At 40.8% G+C, this 21,732-nt stretch overlaps 1 protein-coding gene across 1 annotated transcript in view; it reads right to left on the bottom strand.

Moving 5' to 3' along the window:
* The window catches only part of LOC115102663 (sodium channel protein type 8 subunit alpha-like), a 90,523-nt gene that overhangs the window by 53,153 nt on the left and 15,638 nt on the right, over positions 1 to 21,732 (bottom strand). Inside the window, exons 3-6 of the mRNA XM_065005528.1 lie at positions 10,529 to 10,647; positions 7,454 to 7,543; positions 6,940 to 7,068; positions 5,986 to 6,077 (exon numbers count right to left, since the gene is read on the bottom strand). Coding sequence (XP_064861600.1) covers positions 5,986 to 6,077; positions 6,940 to 7,068; positions 7,454 to 7,543; positions 10,529 to 10,647 — 430 coding nt within the window. The remainder of the gene's footprint in view (positions 1 to 5,985; positions 6,078 to 6,939; positions 7,069 to 7,453; positions 7,544 to 10,528; positions 10,648 to 21,732) is intronic.

Raw genomic sequence — 21,732 nt, forward strand, 5'->3', positions numbered from 1 at the left:
CACCTATGGTAAATTAAATTGATTGGACATGATTTGGAAAGGCACACACCTGTCTATATCTATACAGTTGACATTGCATGCCAGAGTGAAAACCAAGCCATGACGTCAAAGGAATTGTCCGTAGAGCGCCGAGACAGGATTGTGTCGAGGCACAGATCTGGGGAAGGGTACCAAAAAATGTCTGCAGCATTGAAGATCCCCAAGAACACATGGGCCTCCATTATTCTTAAATGGAAGAAGTTTGGAACCACCAACACTCTTTCTAGAGCTGTCCGGCCAGTCAAACTGAGCACACGGGGGAGAAGGGCATTGGTCCGGGAGGTGACCAAGAACTTGATGGTCACTCTGACAGAGCTCCAGAGTTGTGGAGATGGGAGAACCTTCCAGAAGGACAACCATCTCTGCAGCACTCCATCAATCAGGCCTTTATGGTGCCTTTATGGTAGAGCGACCAGACGAAAGCCACTCCTCAGCAAAAGGCACATGACAGCCTGCTTAGAGTTTGCCAAAAGGCACCTAAAGACTCTCAGACAATGAGAAACAAGATTCTCTGGTCTGATGAAATCAAGATTGAACTCTTTGGCCTGAATGCCAAGCGTCAGGTCTGGAAGATACCTGGCACCATCCGTACGGTGAAGCATGGTGGTGGCAGCATCATGCTGTGGGGATGTTTTTCAGCGGCAGGGACTGGGAGACTAGTCAGGATCGAGGGAAAGTTGAACGGAGGTAAGTACAGAGAGATCCTTGATGAATACCTGCTCCAGAGTGCTCAGGACCTCAGACTGGGGCGAAGGTTTACCTTCCAACAGGACAACAACCCTAAGCACACAGCCAAGACAACGCTTCGGGACAAGTCTCTGAATGTCCTTGAGTGGCCCAGTCAGAACCCAGACTTGAACCCGATCTCTGGAGAGACCTGAAAATAGCTGTGCAGCAATGCTCCCCATCCAAGAAGACAGAGCTTGAGAGGATCTGCAAAGAAAAATTTGCAAAAATGTCTAAAAAACAGTTTTTGCTTTGTCATTATGGGGTATTGTGTGTAGACAGATGAGAGGAAAAAAATATGTAATACATTTTAGAATAAGGCAGTAGCCTAACAAAATGTGGAAAAAAGTCAAGAGGTCTGAATACTTTCCCAAAGGCACTGATAGTAACGTGTGATGCCATTTAGTTTCAATTTTTGATTAAAATAAGATACCAACACTGTACAGAGGTTACCATGAATTTGGCAGTAAATTGGTATTTCATATTACATGGTATCAAAGCAAGTACTGTGTAATGACAGTATTTTACTGTAATTACAAGGGATTGGTGCAAGCAGGTTGGCTGCTAAATCAAGTGTTTACAAACTTTACAGCATATTAATGAATATTTTGTGTTTTATATCAACTGCACTTCTAGAGGCCTTAACAAAGGCTTCCAAACTTGCAGCGACTACAGGGAAAACAAACCAAAAGGACATGGCAAAATGCTCAACCATTTAAGGTTTAAGACGCTGCCACTCCAATCTGTCCCCTGTAAATGTTTAATTGATGGGGCACTGTAACCTCATACGAATTAAATTGGTACAGCATTCTAACTTAAGGGTGCAACAAATATAGCCTCTTACAAGGCACGACACAAAATATGTTAATGTATCAGTAACAACAATACCATGCACTCACTAGCGGTCAAAAGGTTTTTGGCACTGCAAAAATACGGTACGGCACTGTATTCTGTGGGGTGAAATTACAGAACCATTAAAATACAGCAATTATTTCCCAGGCCACAACATTTTCCCACAATGCACCATAATTTACAGTATGCTGCAATAAAACTTATTTTACTGTTGATAATACAAAACATTACCGTATAATTTACAGTTTTCCGTTACAGTGTAGACTATAGTTTTTAGGAGTTAACTACAAAAAAATATAGAAATAAAATATAATTCAATACACTAATTTTAACTCAACAGAGGGGGAAAACACTGCTTTTCTAAAAATATATATTTTATTAAGCAACAAAAAATGTGTTAACAGTAGCCACTTATTTCCGTTCATAGTTTGTTTGCCTAAGCATACCCATCATCACATACTTCATAGTATGTTGATATTTATTTTTACTGCATACATTTTTACTACACAGTACTTTCTAAAAAAGTATGTAGTATGATTAGCCCACATTAAGTAGTTTTAGTAAGTGGTAGGCGAGACTTCGGACACGGCCATTGAATATTATCCAGACAGCGTTTTCTTTAAATTAATCTGAGATAAGTAGTTGTTTATTTTTGTCACCTCACTGCTTTGACATCACCTGAGTTGTCAATACAACAGATTCCCCCAAAAATGTTCCATCAAAATAAGAGAAAACAGCAGTTACTATTTTCTGTGAGAAGAACAATAACCCAGTGAGTAAACAGGTTAAAATGACATCATTACAACTAGAAACAGGTCATCATGATGTAATTTCAGCATGAAGTTATCATTAGGTCATTTCAACCAGTTTTGCCCAGCTTTGTGTGCTGAGGATAAAGAACCACATTTGACCATCCTTCATATATCATATCATATACAGTACCAGTCAAAGGTTCAGACACACATACTCATTCAAGGGTTTTTCTTTATTTGTACTATTTTCTACATTGTAGAATAATAGCGAAGACATCACAACTATGAAACAACACATTTGGAATCATGTAGTAACCAAAAAAGTGTTAAACAAATCCAAATATATTTTAGATTCTTCAAAGTAGCCACCCTTTGCTTTGATGACAGCTTTGCACACTCTTGGCATTCTCTCAACCAGCTTCACCTGGAATGCTTTTCCAACAGTCTTGAAGGAGTTCCCACATATGCTTAGCACTTGTTGGCTGCTTTTCCTTCACTCTGCGGTCCAACTCATCCCAAACCATCTCAATTGGGTTGAGGTCGGGTGATTGTGGAGGCAAGGTCATCTGATGCAGCACTCCATCACCCGCCTTCTTTGTCAAATAGCCTTTACACAGCCTGGAGGTGTGTTGGGTCATTGTCCTGTTGAAAAACAAATGATAGTCCCACTAAGCGCAAACCAGATGTGATGCCTTATCGGTGCAGAACGCTGTGCTAGCCATGCTGGTTAAGTGTGCCTTGAATTCTAAATAAATCACTGACAGTGTCACCAGCAAAGCACCCCCACACCATCACACCTCCTCCTCCATGCTTCACTGTGGGAACCACACATGCAGAGCTCATCCGTTCACCTACTCTGCATCTCACAAAAACACGGCAGTTGGAACCAAAAATCTCAAATTTGAACTCCAGACCAAATGACAGATTTCCACCAGTCTAATTGCTCGTGTTTCTTGGCCCAAGTAAGTCTCTTGTTATTATTGGTGTACTTTAGTAGTGGTTTCTTTGCAGCAATTCAACCATGAAGGCCTGATTCACACAGTCTCCCCTAAACGGTTGATGTTGAGATGTGTCTGTTACTTGAACTCCGTGAATAATTTATTTGGGCTGCAATCTGAGGTGCAGTTAACTCTAATGAACTTATCCTCTGCAGCAGAGCTAACTCTGTGTCTTCCTTTCCTATGTCGGTCCTCATGAGAGGCAGATTCATCATAGCGCTTGATGGTTTTTGCACTTGAACAAACTTTCAAAGTTCTTGACATTTTCAAGATTGACTGACCTTCATGTCTTAAAGTAATGATGGAATGTCGTTTCTCTTTGCATATTTGAGCTGTTCTTGCCATAATATGGACTTGGTCTTTTACCAAATAGGGCTATCTTCTGTATACCTCCCCTACCTTGTCACAACACAACTTTTCCTTAAAAGGAAAGAAATCCCACAAATTAACTTTTAACAAGGCACAGCTGTTAATTGAAATGCATTCCAGGTGACTACCTCATGAAGCTGGTTGAGAGAATGCCAAGAGTGTGCAAAGCTGTCATCAAGGCAAAGGGTGGCTACTTTGAAGAACCTCAAATCTAAAATATATTTGGATTTGTTTAACACTTTTTTGGTTACTACATGATTCCAAATGTGTTGTTTCATAGTTTTGATGTCTTCACTATTATTCTACAAACGGGGAAATAGTAAAAAATAAAGAAAAACCCTTGAATGAGTGTGTGTGTCCAAACTTTTGACTGATACTGTATGTACTGTAGGTACCGTATGAGTTGACTCAATTAAAGGTTAGTGGGTCATTCAGTCCCCCCATCAGCATTCTACAACGCTTTAGAATATCAGCAGAAAATATGCTCGTGTTCTACTTTCTTGTCAAGTATTATTTCTAAAAAGGTATCATCAAAATAAACAAAACAGCAACCGAAAACTGGAAAAACAAACGATTTCACTGCCATTTTGATATCAGCCAAGCTTCTTGGTAGGCTAATACTGTAAAGCAAGTGACTAAAAAGCATCATGCAGCATAAAATATGTCCACAAACTAGGCTTGGCAGTCTTCATCAATAATAGATATATTCACAGCCATATATATAGAGAGTTCACAGCCATACGTTCCGAGACGCCACCTTTTCCTCCAGAGTGATTATTAAGTGATTATTAATGCTTCCATTTGTGCTGTTTATTTTTTTAATTTATCTTTTTTTTGTTTGTATTTTGCCCTTTTGTCTCCACAATTTCGTGATATCCAATTGCGATCTTATCTTGCAACTCCTCCGCAACATGACCTGCCAAACCGCACTTCTTAACACCCGCCCAACCCGGAAGTCAGCCGCACCAATATGTCGGAGGAAACACCGTTCAACTGACGACCGAAGTCAGCCTGCAGGCACCCTGCCCGTCACAAGGAGTCGCTAGACCGCGATGAGCCAAGTAAAGCCCTCCCCTAACCCGGGCAACGCTGGGCCAATTGTGCGCCGCCCTACCGGACTCCCGGTTACAGCTGGTTGTGACACAGCCCGGAATCGAACATAGGTCTGTAGTGACGCCTTAGACCACTGCGCCACTTGGGAGGCTGTTTATTTCGGATAGTTTTCAAAACCTATTAAGACGTGAAAGCAGATACAACACGTTATCCAGAATGCTAATCACTAAGAAAGTCTGTTCAATTCGCTGCTCTTTTTTGCTTGTTTTACAGTGGGTCATTTCATAGGTCATTTCTCGGAGGTGCTCTCGTATTGTTACATCAACACCAACAATTCAAGAGTAAAGTTCTATATGGATGCTAACATGGCAGCCGTTCTAAAACCTGGTCTAACTCTCTATATATATGTTTCTGGATATATTCTGTGGGCTGTCGCTAAGAGCTATGTCAGCTCTCAACTTGACGTCAACATACTCTAGCTTTCTTCTTCAAGTCGGATACATAGAGTAAAATTCGGACATTTCCATCCTTTGTAATAAATCATGTAAATGGATTTTTGTTAATTGAATATTTTCTTCCAAGCCAATTATCAAGTTATTTTTATATTATATGAATAATTATCTTCATCTTCCGAAAAAACCTGGAGGCTTTATCCAATGGTGAAAGTACTATGGATGAGCTTTACTGTAGCTGATGAGCTAAACTGTCCTAGACAAAGTGTATAGTACAGTGAATTAGTAAAGGTTAGTTAACTATAAGCTATTCCTTTTGTTAAGCTAAAGAAAAATGTATCCCATATATAATCAACATATATATTTGACTTTGTCTCTGGTTGTATTCTGGTGATATGCTATCGGACTGGTACTGTCACTGTCCTTTTCTTTATAATAGCCATTTGCAGCGGCTTACAGCAATTTCTGAGGAGAACCACAGCTGCCTTGGAAATTAGAGCCTTATTTAGGATGAGAGTTTTAGTAGAAGAGAGTGCAGACACGTTGGAGGGCCCTGGAGTAGACTGCAAAGCCTATCAAAAATGTATTAGTACCATTTTTGATAATTTTGGAAAAAAATAAATAAAAATGATTATTATTTCCAAATCTTTTTTTTGTTGCTTACAAATTATAATAATAGTGAGTATAAGAAAAGTAAAAGGGTGAGATATAAGTATCAGCCTTAGTGTTTAAACTGAATCTCACCTGGTATGACAGAGATAGTTTTCAATGCTCGGAGAACTCTGAATGTTCTCAGCGCAGAGACATTGCCCAGGTCCACAAACTCTGTTATATATCTGTAAACAGGGGAAGGATCACACACAAACAAACACCAATGACAAAACCACACGCAAGAGCACCACAACACCACCACGCACGCTACGCACGCACCGAACCAGGAAGTAACCACGACGCCACTCACAGAGCCTGTCCACTGAAGGGGAGGAAAGGAAAAAGGAAAGAAAAAACACAACCCACAATACACCTAACACTGACCCCATGGACCAAACCCCCATTCCCCCATCCTGTCTTACCTGGAATTACAGAAATAGTTTTCAATGCCCTCAACACTCTGAACGTGCGCAGAGCTGAGACATTGCCTAGGTTTACAAACTCTGTTATATACCTGCAGAATCAAATCAAAGTTACAAGCTCTTGTTATTTACACACAGATACAATCACAAATGTAGTGGTTCAACAGAAGCACTTCTTGATGTTTAAGATATTCAAAGCCCAAGTCGCTGAACTAGTTCTACGTATCATCAAAAACATGGTAGTATATAGTTATAAATAGTTAGCGTTATAGTTAGTTTGTAAAAAATGTCATGTATTAGTAACTATACATCTATATCATGTCAAATTCAACATGGTTGAGAGCAAATTGAGATAGAAAAATGGAGAGAGAGAGAGAGAGAGAGAGACAGTGAGAGAGAGAGAGAGAAAATGGGGGAGAGATAAGGGAGTATACAGGAACAAGTCAGGAACCTTTCTGTAAACACCTGATTGAACCACTCTTTCCCAATGTAAAGAGAAAGGAAGAAAGACTGGACAGTAAAAATAACTTGAGTTGTATTTATGCTCTACTCAATGATCTCACACAGTAATAATGCTAAGTATTTCTTAGAAGAAGGAACAGGTAGGTATGAGTCTGATACTTACGCCATAGAAATGACCATGAAATCCAGCCAGTTCCATGGATCCCTTAGGAATGTAAACCCATCTATACAGAATCCTCGAGCGACAATTTTTACAAGAGATTCAAACGTATAAATCCCTGTGAACGTGTACCTGGAAGACAGAAGCATGGAAGCATGATCAGAATGAGCAATTTATCAAATCCATGAACAACAAAGAGTTTTTATTTGTTGAAATGATGCACTGGTAAAACACTAAGGCGTCGTCCGAATACCCAACTTGCGTTCTAAATAGACCGTTTTATAGTATGTTGGAAATGAGTATGGCCTAATTGGCAGGATTTAATTTTATTACACGGTATGTAGTTTTAGTAAGTAGTAGGCGAGAAAGATTTCAGACACAACCTACGACTTTTGAGCACGGTTAGTAATACACCAATGATAAAATTGATCTGATGTTGGTTGAGACATGCGTAATAAACTTGTTCTAGTATTTTACTATGTACTTGTGTAGATAAATATAATAAACGTGTACTTACTCTACTTGTTTGGACCACTCAGGAGGATCACTAAAAGTCATGAATATACAGTTGGTCAAAATAGTACACATAATGATCATGCTGAAAAGAGTGAGGAAATGAATTAAGGAAAAGTCACAGTGGGAAACAAACCCAAAAATGTCATCCGAAACAGTTTACTATCTATCACATTACGTTTGATGGTCATTTTCCATTCAGTTCATGCAGATTATGTACACTCTTTTCACTCTCTCTCATAGGAGATATGGATGACTCGACAGAAGTGGTGCAAATTGCAGTCCCAACCCCCCCCCCCCCCCCCCCCCCCAAAAAAACATTTAAAAAAAAACAGTTGTCTCCAAACTTAGGACATTTATTTACATCATGATACAAGTACTGTATGTTCTAATTCAACCAAAGGCTATTACAAACATATTGTTAAATTAAAATAGAACAAAGTCATTGTTTATACACCTATTTATATCGAACGGTGGCTGTGCGTGGCTCTCTATTACTTCTTCACTATGTTTCGGTAGCGACAAATTTAGTGGAGCGGTAAGGAATTCAGGTAAATATTTCAAATATGCAATACAAGCAATGTGTGTGAGTAGTATAAATGATATATTGCTGAAAGTTTGGGAAAAATAGGATCCAAATTGTATTCTTTTTTGCACCCCTTCTGTAGAATGACTCATATCCTACTACTGTAGTACTACTGAACCATTGCTACTGCATACTATAAATACACATTTAGGATCTTAATCTGATCACCCTGTTGCAGGAGAACTTTCCTGCAATGCAGGATATTTAAAACGTGTATGTGACCATTAAAAAGGTTTCTGGCGTTTGTCATTTCCATTTTGAAATGTCAGACTTGAAATGTCCATTAATGATCATTTCCTGTTGCTGCAGGATAATGTTCCTGCTGTAGCAAACTGGCTCAAATTAAGATCCTACATTTGTAGAAGTATTCATACATCTGCAAAAGGCAAGAATGAACACATCAAATCTAGCTAAAAGTATATCCTAATGGACTTTTCATAGTAGATGAACTTAACACTAACTGAAATACTAGTACAATGGGTTAAGTGTGTCCACAGGTCACATATAGGTTCCCCCTAAAACCATTATTTCCCATTAAATATTGATCTAATGTATAGGTGGTGGGAGTGGACAGCCCCCTATTCCCTTTATAGACCCCTGTGGGCCCTGGTCAAACATAGTGCACTATAATGGTGCCATTTGGGATGTAACCATGAACCATACTGCACTCTACATTTCAAGACTAACAAGGCTTCACCACAGGAAAAAAACGTGGTAGTGTGAAGGAAACTCCAATGTCAGCAGTAGAGCAATCAGGGATGTATTTCAATATTCTAAAGTGACTTCCTCTCCTCTACGTCTCATTTCCTTTATCTACACTGATCTCAAAACAGACCATGTGAAAATCAAAACGGAGTCTATCTAGCAATGAATTACATCTCACCTGTCTAGTGGTTTAATGACAAAGAGAAGAGAAGCGACCAGTAGGAGACAAGGAGAGGACACATCTTTAGACTATTGAGATGCAACCCTGATGTGTCAGCAGACCCACATGGCAGGCTGTGATTGGTGCTGAGTGGGAAGTCCAATCTCGGAAGTGATTGACGTCACGATCAAACTTCTCAAGACAGGATTAACCTTGAAGTAGTAGGCCTTATAGTACCAACAATTTCAAGGATTTCAATAACTAAGACTCATCAGGCCCGTATTCACAAAATGTCTCACAGTATGAGTGCTGATCTAAGATCAGGTCCTCCCTGTCCATATATTTGTATTCATCATAACTTAAAACTGATTCGAGATCAGCACTCCTAGTCTGAGAAGGTTTATGACTTTGAGGCCTGGATTTGTGTGACTGTTAAAATAGCAGCAACCCCCATATTAATTTCACTCTCAAATCTCAAAGTAATACTTCAAAACAGATTGTCTGTGGTATTCGAGCACAATCTCTTGTGGGTGCATGGATGGACTGTGGGTCAAATACACATTTTGTAACTGGATATGTCTATACATCTACCTGTCGAGTCTGTAGCGATATATAATGTCTATAAGTCGGTGCCCAGGTCAGGATCACGAATGAGGATCAGTTTCAGTGCTATTTTCATCATCTTAATAGATCGATGGATGTAGGATGTATGGACTAAGCCATCTGACCTACTCTTATATTGGTAGACAATAGCTATCCCTTCTTTTAACATCTAAAGACGGGATGTGACATCATTATTAGTCAGAGTTCCCTCCCCTTCTCCATGGCTGAGAGTCATCCTGAGGAAATAATACATTATAAGCAGGTAATTTATCATAACAAGTCTTAATACACTATAACTGAATAATACTGGATTAATACCTGCATTCTTATCGAAGTCACTCTTACACTAGCCCTCCACTCCTCCCCTCTCCCAATTTAACAATCTGCTCTGATCAGTTCCGTAAGCGTAAAACATAGGTATGTCTACGTTACCTAAGGTTTCTGTGGAAATCATTGGGTGCTAGCCTGGGTTAATAGGTACTAGAAGTCTCCCAAAAAAAGGGAAAGAAGAAAAAGTAATCCCTCTTTTTTTAGAAGACTTTAGAAGCCCCTCTACAAGGGGGCTTAGTAAGAGGGTTTATGGTTGTCAGGTTAAGGATTGATTAAATGTAAAACCATACATGTACTCTTTCCAAGATTAAGGATCATCTACTTTGGCATTTACCCATTCTCATTGGTGGTTTAATCTTCAATTTAAAGAGTATATCCATGTATTTTTCCCCACTGTGGTTTAACAGTCTTGCCCTTGCTGATATCTGCAGCTTTCAGACTCTATAGCGCTGACTGTGCATCCAAAAACTTCACCCTGGCTTATTCCATATAGTGCACTATAAAGCGAATAGGGTGCCATTTTGAACATCAACCCATGACATGATACAGTCTATACTACCAACACTGAAGCAGCAGCCATATGAACAGTAATAGCAGCATGCAGCAGAAACAGAAGGAGCAACATCAACGTGAAATCTCTAAACGAACAGGAAAGACTGTTGTCTCTCCTGGTAGGACACCATTTGAAAGGATATGAATGTATCAAAATTTTTATAGCTATTCGCCTGAAAAGATTAAAAGGACTTATGATGTACAAGGCAGGGTTGGCACTAAAGCGGAAGATTGTCTTCCCTCTGTTTAGCACTATGAATGTCTGTGGAGAGAAAGAAACAACGAGAAAGGGATCAAGAGAAACAGAGAAGTGAAATATTGAAGTAAATCATTTAAGGCATGCACACCCAAAATAGCTAGAGGTGGTTCATCCATCCATATGTGCTCACAGAAATGTCAGATGCAACATAAGTCTACAACATACATCATACCAAACTTGTATGTATAATATAGACATTCATCTATTATTTCAACAGAAAATTCCCAATACCGGTATTCTATTCTACCAGAATATATACTGTTGGTTTTGTGTAAAAAAAAAATATCACTTTTCACAAACAAAAAGCATAAATCTATCATTTTCTAATTCTCCATTTTATCCTACATCAGATCAACATAGGTAAACTACAGGTTTGAAATACTGTACTATGCAACATCCTGAAAATGGCCACCAAGCAAACTCGATGCAGGGCAGAGGCAGCCTCTAATCTCTGAGTTTTACACATCAGCCCCTCTCACCCAATCATAACGGGAAATGTGCAGTGTGTAGAGAAATGTCCTGTCGTAATGTTTCAGCTCCTGCCTCTACATTGTGTCCTGCCCTGCCTGCCGTTGATGGCTGTAGTGGTTTTGAAAGGAGTGGAAGCGAGCAGAGGGACCGACGGAGGAGGAAGGGGGCTGGCCAACCTCTTTCAGCAGATAACCTCATAATTGTTTCAATAAAACATGACAATTTACATGAAACTTTAATGAGACCCTGTGTGCATTTGCAAAAGTGATATGTACCCTTGTGCTTTTAACAAGACAAGGCTTCCCTGCATTACGCCTTGCAGAGCATAGACCACGGACCAGTGTTTTATCCCAAAGACAGAAGAGAGGAGAGGAGAGTGTGTCCCAGCCCCATTGGGAGACCTCAAACTGGGCTCCCCATCTAGTCTTTCACAGAGAGGAGACGAGAGGAGAGGAGAGAAAGAAAGAGAGAGAGGCCATATACCGCGAGCACACTATATCATCCTCAGCTGACATGCTCTAACATGCAATATTGTATACATCCTGTACAGTTATGTATGAAATATTGTACAGTTATTATAGATAAGTGCTATGGGGAATAATACTGTACAAGACACAGGATGGAAATCATATGACTTGACTTGTTTCAGTCACATGGCTAGCATACCTTAATTTGATTGCAAATTCAAATCAGAGCCTGATGTAAGTAAGGCAGGGTTGAGTGATGTTGAGTAAGTCATTAAGTACAGTACAGTGCTAACTCCTGGAGCTGTACTGTATGTACAGTATCAGTCAAAAGTTTGGACACACCTACTCATTCAAGGGTTTTTCTTTATTTTTACTATTTTTTCTACATTGTAGAATAATAGTGAAGACATCAAAACTATGAAATAACACATATGGAATAATGTAGTAACCAAAAAAAGTGTTCATCAAATCAAAATAGATTTTAGATTCTTCAAAGTAGCCTCACTTTGCCTTGATGACAGCTTTGCACACTCTTGGCATTCTCTCAACCAGCTTCACCTGGAATGCTTTTCCAACCGTCTTGAAGGAGTTCCCACATATGCTGAGCACTTGTTGGCTGCTTTTCCTTCACTCTGCAGTTCAACTCATCCCAAACCATCTCAATTGGGTTGAGGTCGGGTGAAAACCTTGAATGAGGTGTGTCCAAACTTTTGTGTATATATACTTTTGACTGGTACTGGGTCAGGATAGCGAGCCAGCGGCATTAATGCTGTCATATATTCTGAACATTACAAGCCAACCACACAGGTCCAGCTGTAGTGTGATACAGTTGGACATGTACCAATTGCCATTTAGATATGCCAAGAATACAAATATGACATTACATTGGAAAGAAGCAGTTGCTTGTGCACACACACACACACAAGTTGTGCTACATATGCACTTACATGTAAGGAGAGACACATTTATGAACAAACACAATACACATATGCACACAAACACACACACACACACAGACATCACACCACCAACACACAGTCTCACACAGACACACCCGCATGCAAGAGACCTTTTTGTAACGCATGACTAAACTGCTGCAAAGCTACTGAAAATTTTATAATCCAGAGGAACAGGGAGAGAGACAGGCAGACCAAAAGGCTCTGGGCAGGCTAGAAGCAACTGCAGCAGCAGTAGTAGCAGTAGACTCGGTAGAGAGGGGGGTGCAGGACAGAGGGAAGGAAGGAGAGTGGTGAAGGAGCGGTAAGGAAAGTCAGAGTGAGGAGGGGAGGTGAGAGAGAGAGAGAGAGAAAGAAAGAAAGCAGTAGCTCAAACGATGTAGCTCCAGGGTTAGTGCTATCTGGAATCCTTTGCGATGTCCCTACCCTAACCTTAAGCATAACTCTTAGCTAACCCTAATATCCTCGACCCTTATCGTTTTAAATGTCAACTTTAATGGGGTAACGTCAGAGTTGGGACGTCCCAAGGATTCCTGATAGCATTGACCGTAACTCCAGTCACCAGGCACTAGGCAGAGCAGAAGAGGGTTGTTTGCAGTAGCAGCAGCAGCAGGATATGCATCCGAAGGACAGCAGTGGCCATTTAACCTCTTAAACTAGCCGGGCTAGTTGCTTAGTGCTTACATCCTCAATTCAACTCTTCTTCAATCAATCAATCCATCCATCCATCCGCTACCCAGCCACCACACCCCTATGTCATTCACTCTCTCAGTTTCCATATGTCAAGCACCCTCTCTCTGTTTTTTTAATTCACCTAATTCCATTGTGGTCCTCTCTATGCAACATGGACTCAGAGGTAGACGTAACATAGTAAACATAAATTTGGGACTCTCTAATTAGTATGATATGTTACGTTTCATATGGTATGTATTAATTTGTGGATGTCCATCATCCATTTCGTATGATATGTTACGAATTACATTTCATATGATATCTTACAACTTCCAAATTCATACAATATGTTACACATTTGCAGAACAGCTGATATGTTACAAATGGCAATTTGTTGCAGCTAACATTAGCTAGGTGGCAACGCTAACGTTAGCTAGGTGGCTAATGTTTGCTAGGCTAGGGGTTAGGGTTATGGGTTAAGGTTAGGGTTAAGGTTAAAGGGTTAGGGGAAGTGTTAGTTAATTAATATGTTAAGTAGTTGCAAAGTAGTTAAAAAGTAGTAAAAAATTGCAACGTTGATAATTAGCTAAAATACTAAAGTTGTTTGTGATGCACTGTGTGTGTAACTAGCTCCGCAGCCTTTTTTAGTGAAGACGCCCAAATAATAATTTCTAGTTGAAGGAATATATGAGACAAGTTGAGAAAATACATAATTTTACGTTGACAACATTTTGGTAGTTGGCATTGCAAATGGCAGAGTCTCCGAAGTTTTAAAGTAACTTTCCAGTGAAAATCGAACTTTTCAAATTTAATATTTTGTTGACTCATACCCAAATACATTTTATTGATTCATCTTATATTCGTATTTGTGGCCAAAGCATAAATTGGACCAAAAACGAATTGGTCTTCTGACCAATCACATCAAATCTTTTACGGAGCTGATCTGATTGGTCAAAAGACCAATTAGTGTGAGAAAAAAAATCTGAATTGGGCTGCCTGTGTGGCCAAAACAGACCGCTTCAAAAATGCTATTGCCTCAGAGAATGATATCATCCTCCATCAATCAGCAGTCTACACACATTCATATTTTAAATGACTGGTATACACCCACATCATTTTGTTTTTGGGGTACACCCACACCATCCAAACGCAGAAAAGCTGTGGTATTTCATAGAAATCTGGAAACAATGGACAGTTACTTTAAAGCTACAGTAATTTCCAGCAATTGTCATGGGGCTATAAAGAAAATGTGGAGTTTTAAAGCTAAATTCCTGCAATTCTGTCATGGCTTATGCCATGTTCATATGCTATCTGAGTGACTCAAACATAATAACTAAATCAATTGGGGGGCGATATGCCATGATATTTTTTTATAATTTTAGATTCTCCCTGACTATCTAGTTTCTATTTTGGTGATTGTTAATTTTCAAAGATGATGTTATTTTACAAAATATAGCTTTTCTACATACTTTATATCTGGTTTTTAAGTTAACACTTAAATGTTTTACCATCCGCCGCTGATAAATGAACATAGGGGAAACACTGATTGAATAGCACATGGTTACATCTGTATCGTTGTTGTTTCAAGTCCGATGCGCTCAGAAATGTTGTTACATTTGTATAATTTGAGGGGAGCGCATAACAAGCAAAGTTATATGTAGAATTTTATTTCGCCTATGAGAACCATTAGCAGGCAAGTTTGATTAGGATTAGCTGTACCACAGCCTCTGCCATCGATAGAAACAAACGGAGCATGGCTTTGTGTCAGTGGTTGCACCTTTACAATGCAGAAAACCACTTGTCTCTAGCTCAAACCATTAAAAATTAATGACCTATTTTACCTGAGCTATAAAAATAAATTCTAGCGTGGATTCGCGGGACGCTCTATAAAAGGGTTCCTCACACATTATCACAATGAATAAGGAATTATGAAAATAGTTTAAATAAATCTATTAATCTATAAAAAAACATTTGTCACAGAAAATAGATGATTGTAAGTCATTATAACTTCATGAGGAATCATGAAAAAATGACAGTTAAGAGGTATATATTAGCTAAAGAAGACAAACAATTCTGCATATTTTTTCGTCATGACGTTTATTTACGAAAATCACTATTTTACAAGCTATCTTGCTAGCTAACATTAGCCAGCTACATATACATTTAGTTTGCTATATGGGTGTTTGACATTTGTATGAATTGTAATTCATTTTTTAGGTACTCCTGAGCAAACCAGCAAACCATCTTGTGAAACACAGTGGATGTAAAGAATGTAGCTAAAGCATTTAATGTTACTGCAAATTGAATAAAACAATTTTGTAAGCTTGCCTTGCTGTTCATAAAAAAGTCTGAATTTCTATCGCTAACAATAGAGATTGAAGATATCTGTCAAGCAATGCAGCTGAAGTAATGTCAACTAGCTAACTATTTTTGCTTATTGTGAAGTGGAGGATAAAAAATATGCCAATGGATGCATAGCAATGTAGCCAATATGTGTAGAGACCCTAAAATGTTTGGTATAAATAAACTCAGCAACTTCAGGACGCTGCCTTTCAAAGATTATTCGTAAAAAAATCAAAATACACAGATCTTCATTGTAAAGGGTTTAAACACTGTTTCCCATGCTTGTTCAATGAACCAAAAACATGCACCTGTGGGAACGATCGCTAAGACACTAACAGCTTACAGATGGTAGGCAATTAAGGTCACAGTTATGAAAACATAGGACACTAAAGAGGCCTTTCGACTGACTCTGAAATACACCAAAAGAAAGATGCCCAGGGTCCCTGCTCACCTGCGTGAACGTGCCTTAGGCATGCTGCAAGGAGGCATGAGGACTGCAGATGTGGCCAGGGCAGTAAATTAAAATGTCCATACTGTGAGACGCCTAAGACAGCGCTACAAGGAGACAGGATGGACAGTTGATCGTCCTCACAGTGGCAGACCACGTGTAACAACACTTGCACAGGATCGGTACATCCGAACACCACACCTGCGGGACAGGTACAGGATGGCAACAACAACTGCCCGAGTTACACCAGGAATGAATAATCCCTCCATCAGTGCCCAGACTGTCCACAATAGGCTGAGAGAGGATGCACTGAAGGCTTGTAGGCCTGTTGTAATGCAGGCCCTCACCAGACGTCAACCTCAGCAATGTCACCTATGGGCACAAACCCATCGTTACTGGACCAGACAGGACTGACAAAAATTGGTCTTCACTGGAGTGATGGTCGGATTCACGTTTATCCTCAAAGGAATGAGGCGTTACACCGAGGCCTGTACAATGGAGCGAGATCAATTTGGAGGTGGAGGTCCGTTATGGTCTGGGGCGGTGTGTCACAGCATCATCGGACTCAGCTTGTTGTCATTGCAGGCAATCTCATTGCTCTGCGTTACAGGGAAGACATCCTCCTCCCTCATGTGGTACCCTTCCTGCAGGCTCATCCTGACATGACCCTCCAGCATGACAATACCACCAGCCATACTGCTCATTCTGTGCGTGATTTCCTGCAAGACAGGAATGTCAGTGTTCTGCCATGGCCAGCGACGAGCCAGGATCTCAATCCCATTGAGCATGTCTGGGACCTGTTGGATCGGAGGGTGAGGGCTAGGGCCATTCCCCCCCAGAAATGTCCGGGAACTTGCAGGTGCCTTGGTGGAAGAGTGGGGTAACATCTCACAGCAAGAACTGGCAAATCTGGTGCAGTCCATGAGGAGGAGATGCACTGCAGCACTTAATGCAGCTGATGGCCACACCAGATAGTGACTGTTTTGATTTTGACCCCCCCCCCCTCCCCTCAGGGACACATTATTCAATTTCTGTTAGTCACATGTCTGTGGAACTTGTTCAGTTTATGTCTCAGTTGTTGAATCTTGTTATGTTCATATAAATATTTACACATGTTAAGTTTGCTGAAAATAAACGCAGTTGACAGTGAGAGAACATTTATTTTTTATGAGTTTATTAGTTCAGAACAGTGGTTTTAATTTTTTATTGGTTCCACTGGTTAATCATTAATTCCCAAGAAATGGCAGAAAATGAGTGAAATGTCAAACTGCTATTATGGAATGTCCTGATTCAGTACTACTCTACTTTGAACAAGCAGCCTCCACTCTTCTGGGGAGGCTTTCCAGGAAATGTTGGAATATTAGTGAGGTCGGGCACTGATTGATATTGGCTCGCAGTCTACATTCCAATTCCTCCCAAAGGTCTTCAATAGAGTTGAGGTCAGGGCTCTGTGCAGGCCAGTCATGTTCTTCCACACCGATCTCAACAAACCATTTCTGTATGGACCTTTGTGCACAGGGCCATTGTGATGATGAAACAGGAACGGGTCTTCCCAAACTGTTGCCACAAAGTTGGAAGCACAGAAGATTCTAGAATGTCATTGTATGCTGTAGCGTTAAGATTTCCCTTCACTGGAACTAAAGGACCTAGCCCGAACCATGAAAAATAGCCCCAGAACATTATTCCTCCTCCAACCACCAAACTTTACAGTTCGCACAATGCATTGAGGCAGGTAGCTTTCTCCTGGCATCGGCCAAACCCAGATTCGTTCGTTGGACTGCCAGATGGTGAAGCGTGATTCATCACTTCAGAGAACACGTTTCCACTGTTCCAGAGTTCAATGGCGGCAAACTTTACACCATTCTAGCCGACGCTTGGCATTGCGCATAGTGATCTTGTGTGCAGCTGTTCGGCCATGGATACCAATTTCATGAAGCTCCCGACGAACAGTTAATGTACTGACGTTGCTTCCAGAGGCAGTTTGGAACTCGGTAGTGATTGTTGCAATTGAGAACAGATGATTTTTACATGCTACGCGCTTCAGGACTCAGCAGTCCTGTTCTGTGAGCTTGTGTGGCCTTGCCATGGTTGTTCCTAGAGGTTTCCACTTCACAATAACAGCACTTACAGTTGACTCGATCAGATCTAGCAGGGCAGAAATTTGATAAACTTACTTATTGGAAAGGTGGCATTATATGACGGTGCCAAGTTGAAAGTCACTGAGCTCTGCAGTTAGGCCATTTTACTGCAAATGTTTTCCTATGGAGATTGCATGGCTGTGTGCTCGATATTATACACCTGTCAGAAAGGGTGTGGCTGAAATAGCCGAATCCACAAATTTGAAGGGGTGTCCACATACATTTGTATATATAGTATATGTTGCCCATATGGTTAGTATGCATTTTGCATGACAAATATAAGGAAAGCTGTTACTGCCGCCAGTATAGGCATTGTGAAAAACACAAGGCACGTCGACAATGAATTGCGTGGTAGGCTATCCTAGCCGCTTCGGCTGTTCGCGAGTGAGTATTGTAGCGATGTCCTATTCCATAGCGTTATTTATCTCTCCCTAACACTAGTTGCTCCGTTTTCGAGGGACACAAAAAAAATGAGGGGGAGGGGTGGGGGGAGAGTTATTGGGATCGAGTCTAAGTGTACCTCAAAGGTTCCTCACAGCGAAATACATTTCAATAACATGGGCTTGGCTGCATCTAAGAGAGAGTGATGCCACTCTTTCACGCATCCTTGCACACGTCTTCCATTTCCCCCCGCCTTCCTTTCCAGCCTCCCTCCCATTAAACTGGGCTGGTAGTGACAAAATTCCACACCCGGGCACAAGCTAGTCTCGCATTACCACACTACATTGTCTCGTTCATCACTCGGCTGTTGAGAACGGACGTGGGGAAATCGAGGCTAAACACAATCTAGCTAGCACAGCCTGGCCAATCCCCAACTCAACCCAGGACAGTATAGCATGGGCCAGCCCAACACAACCCTGCCCGCATCCAGGTTGGCTGACCTGGTGTTCTGACAAACTGACCTACACACAGAGGGTGCGATACCCTTGAATGAAGATTCTCATCTGCGCCCCAAATGGCATCCTATTCCCTATATGTGCCCTGGTAAAAGTAGTGCACTATAAAGGGGATAGGGTGCCATTTTGGAGTGGGAACACACGCATCAGTATTCTCAGAGAGTCAGAACAGCGTCCCAGTATAGCCCAGCCCCAGCCCCCCACACAGCAGACTGAGGCTGAGTTAGAGTGCTGCATCATCAACCATCAGCCAGCCAGACTGTTTGTTGGCCGGGCCCTTCCCTCTCTCTCCCAGTCTCAGTCTTGACACACTCTAACAGAGCCAGTACTGTGTCAGGGGAGGGGAGACAGACCAGCTTTCTCCACATTATATTCTCCTCACATCCGTCCATCCATCCTCCGTACACAGGCTGTTGGGTGTGTTTCCTTCATTTGCTTATTATTCCCCAAAGCAATAACATGGTCTCTCATGACTACTAGCAATAACATGGTGTTCTCCCATCATGGTTGTAGTATTCTCGCGAGCCATACGCAACTCTCCAACTGAGGAAACTGTAGATAGGCTACAGAGATGGAAGAATCTTAGCCCAGGGAGGATGACTTCCCTTTCATTAGCTTTTGCCCCTTCAAGCAGTAACTGTTTTCGCATCATGGCTGTACAGGGATGCTATAATCTTAGCCAAGGAGGATCCATTCCCTTTGGCAGTAGCACAAGACTTGATGCTGGCCATAATCAGATTCCCCTGTTAGCTGAAAGCTGAGAGGGGTGTTGATAAAAGGCTGGGAGGGAGAGTGGTTGTAAAACAGAGGTTATGTCTAAAATAGCACACTATCCCGTATATATTACACTACGTTTGACCAGGGCCCATAGGGATCTGGTCAAAAGTAGTGCACTTTGTAGGGAAAAGGTGGCATTTCAGACATAACCTAAAACAGAGACGAAAAATATAGGTCTCGTTCCTCCCTGCATTCATGTGAGAGAGAGACAAGAACAGAGTGGCTGGGCGGTGGATTATAAACTGGCTCGCCTTCCCTCTACTGGCCCTGTGTCTGTTTTTCGCATTTCATCAGGAGAAAACAATTTCTGTCTTGTGCACTGAACTTGTTTGTTACATAACTGTCAGCAGTACTAGATAGAGAGAGGGAGGTAAGTGAAACACACATATACTAGAGCACGCGGGCTCTTTAGAATATAATTTAACATAATTCTACATCATCCAATACAATAACTTCCATAGAGGTTAGCTATAGATGGGCTCTAAAGTGTGACCATTTTGGTCGCAAACGCTCCTAAAGACTTAGCTGTAAGACCTAGAATATTTATTTGGGAGAATGATTTATTACTTTTTCTTTAAACAAACGTTTTGCTGGGTAGTTGGCGTCGGCTGTACCTGCGCCAAAAATCTGGTATTTCTCCTTCGCGATAATCTTCTTTTTAAATGGTGAGCCAACATGTTGTCAGCACTTTTGTTACCATGATTGATCAAAACGCGTTTTCTCATGGTTCTCTATTGTCCTTCTGCAGCAGATAAGCGATTCGAGAAATTGTGAGCAATTTGTTTGGAACATCGAATCACAATAAAATGGCAGTATCGTCTAGCAATATGTATAGAATCGTGAGAATTGCAACATATATCACATTGGCACATAAGTATGAAGATAATAATTTGTATCGTGATGTCCCTGGAAATTCCCAGCCCTAATTAGTAGAGAGAAAACGGATGGTTTCTAGCCCACACTGTTCAAAATATATGACCCATATTACCGGCGCTATGTTTTTTTTATTACTGTAACGCATTGGCGACTTTTACATTCATAAACCAAGTCGCGGACCGTTCTAAAACTACTTGCGGTCTAACCATTTGTTTCCATCTTATTCAGTTATCAAGCTAATAACATGGTAACTTTACCAGTGTTTCCGATCATTTGGGAGCACAGAAAGAAAGGAAAGGGGATAGCTTCATCAGGAGATCAATGACTGCACCAGATTTGCCAGTTCTTGCAGTGAGATGTTACCCCACTCATAGTCATTAAAGAATTAATGACTGATCTCTTGCATGTTGTCACTCACAACAGTGATGTTCTTATAGAGACAGTGTTGCATGACATTGAAAATGTACCTCAATAGGAAAATAGTAGAAACCTATTCCACCAATGACTTTGTAATTTCAATGACAGGTATTTCTATTAACGTTTGAGCTTTTTATAATAAACCATGTATTTAAAGGGTGATTCCTTTGTATGGTGCAGGATGTGCTTTAAAAGTAGACAGAATTCATATAGGCCCAATATAAGCCTTATCTCAGTCAATTTACAAACTCTGCTTATCTGGTGCTCCTAAATTGTATGTTATGCTCCTAACTTTTTTATGTTGGGAGCACCAGCGCTACCAATTACTTGGCTAAAGACCCAAGATCAGGGCCCCCGTCAATGTAATATCATTCATTATGATCTATAATAGTCAGGAGCCATTTGACATTTACATCGACATAGTTAAGACTGACGAAGGAGGGAAGTGGACAGCACTTCAACCAACATGAGACAAGGTGCAGACAAAAATCATAACATCAGAAGGTACGACTCTCGCTCTTTGTGACCTCGCCTCCATTGATTTGTACAGTTTTTCTCCATTTTCATTTAGGTAGTGTAGAAGATATCCATGATGAGAGGATGGGACCCCCTTGTCTCTTTTAGAGC

Source organism: Oncorhynchus nerka, linkage group LG20 (genome assembly GCF_034236695.1).
Source record: "Oncorhynchus nerka isolate Pitt River linkage group LG20, Oner_Uvic_2.0, whole genome shotgun sequence".
Lineage (NCBI taxonomy): Eukaryota > Metazoa > Chordata > Actinopteri > Salmoniformes > Salmonidae > Oncorhynchus > Oncorhynchus nerka.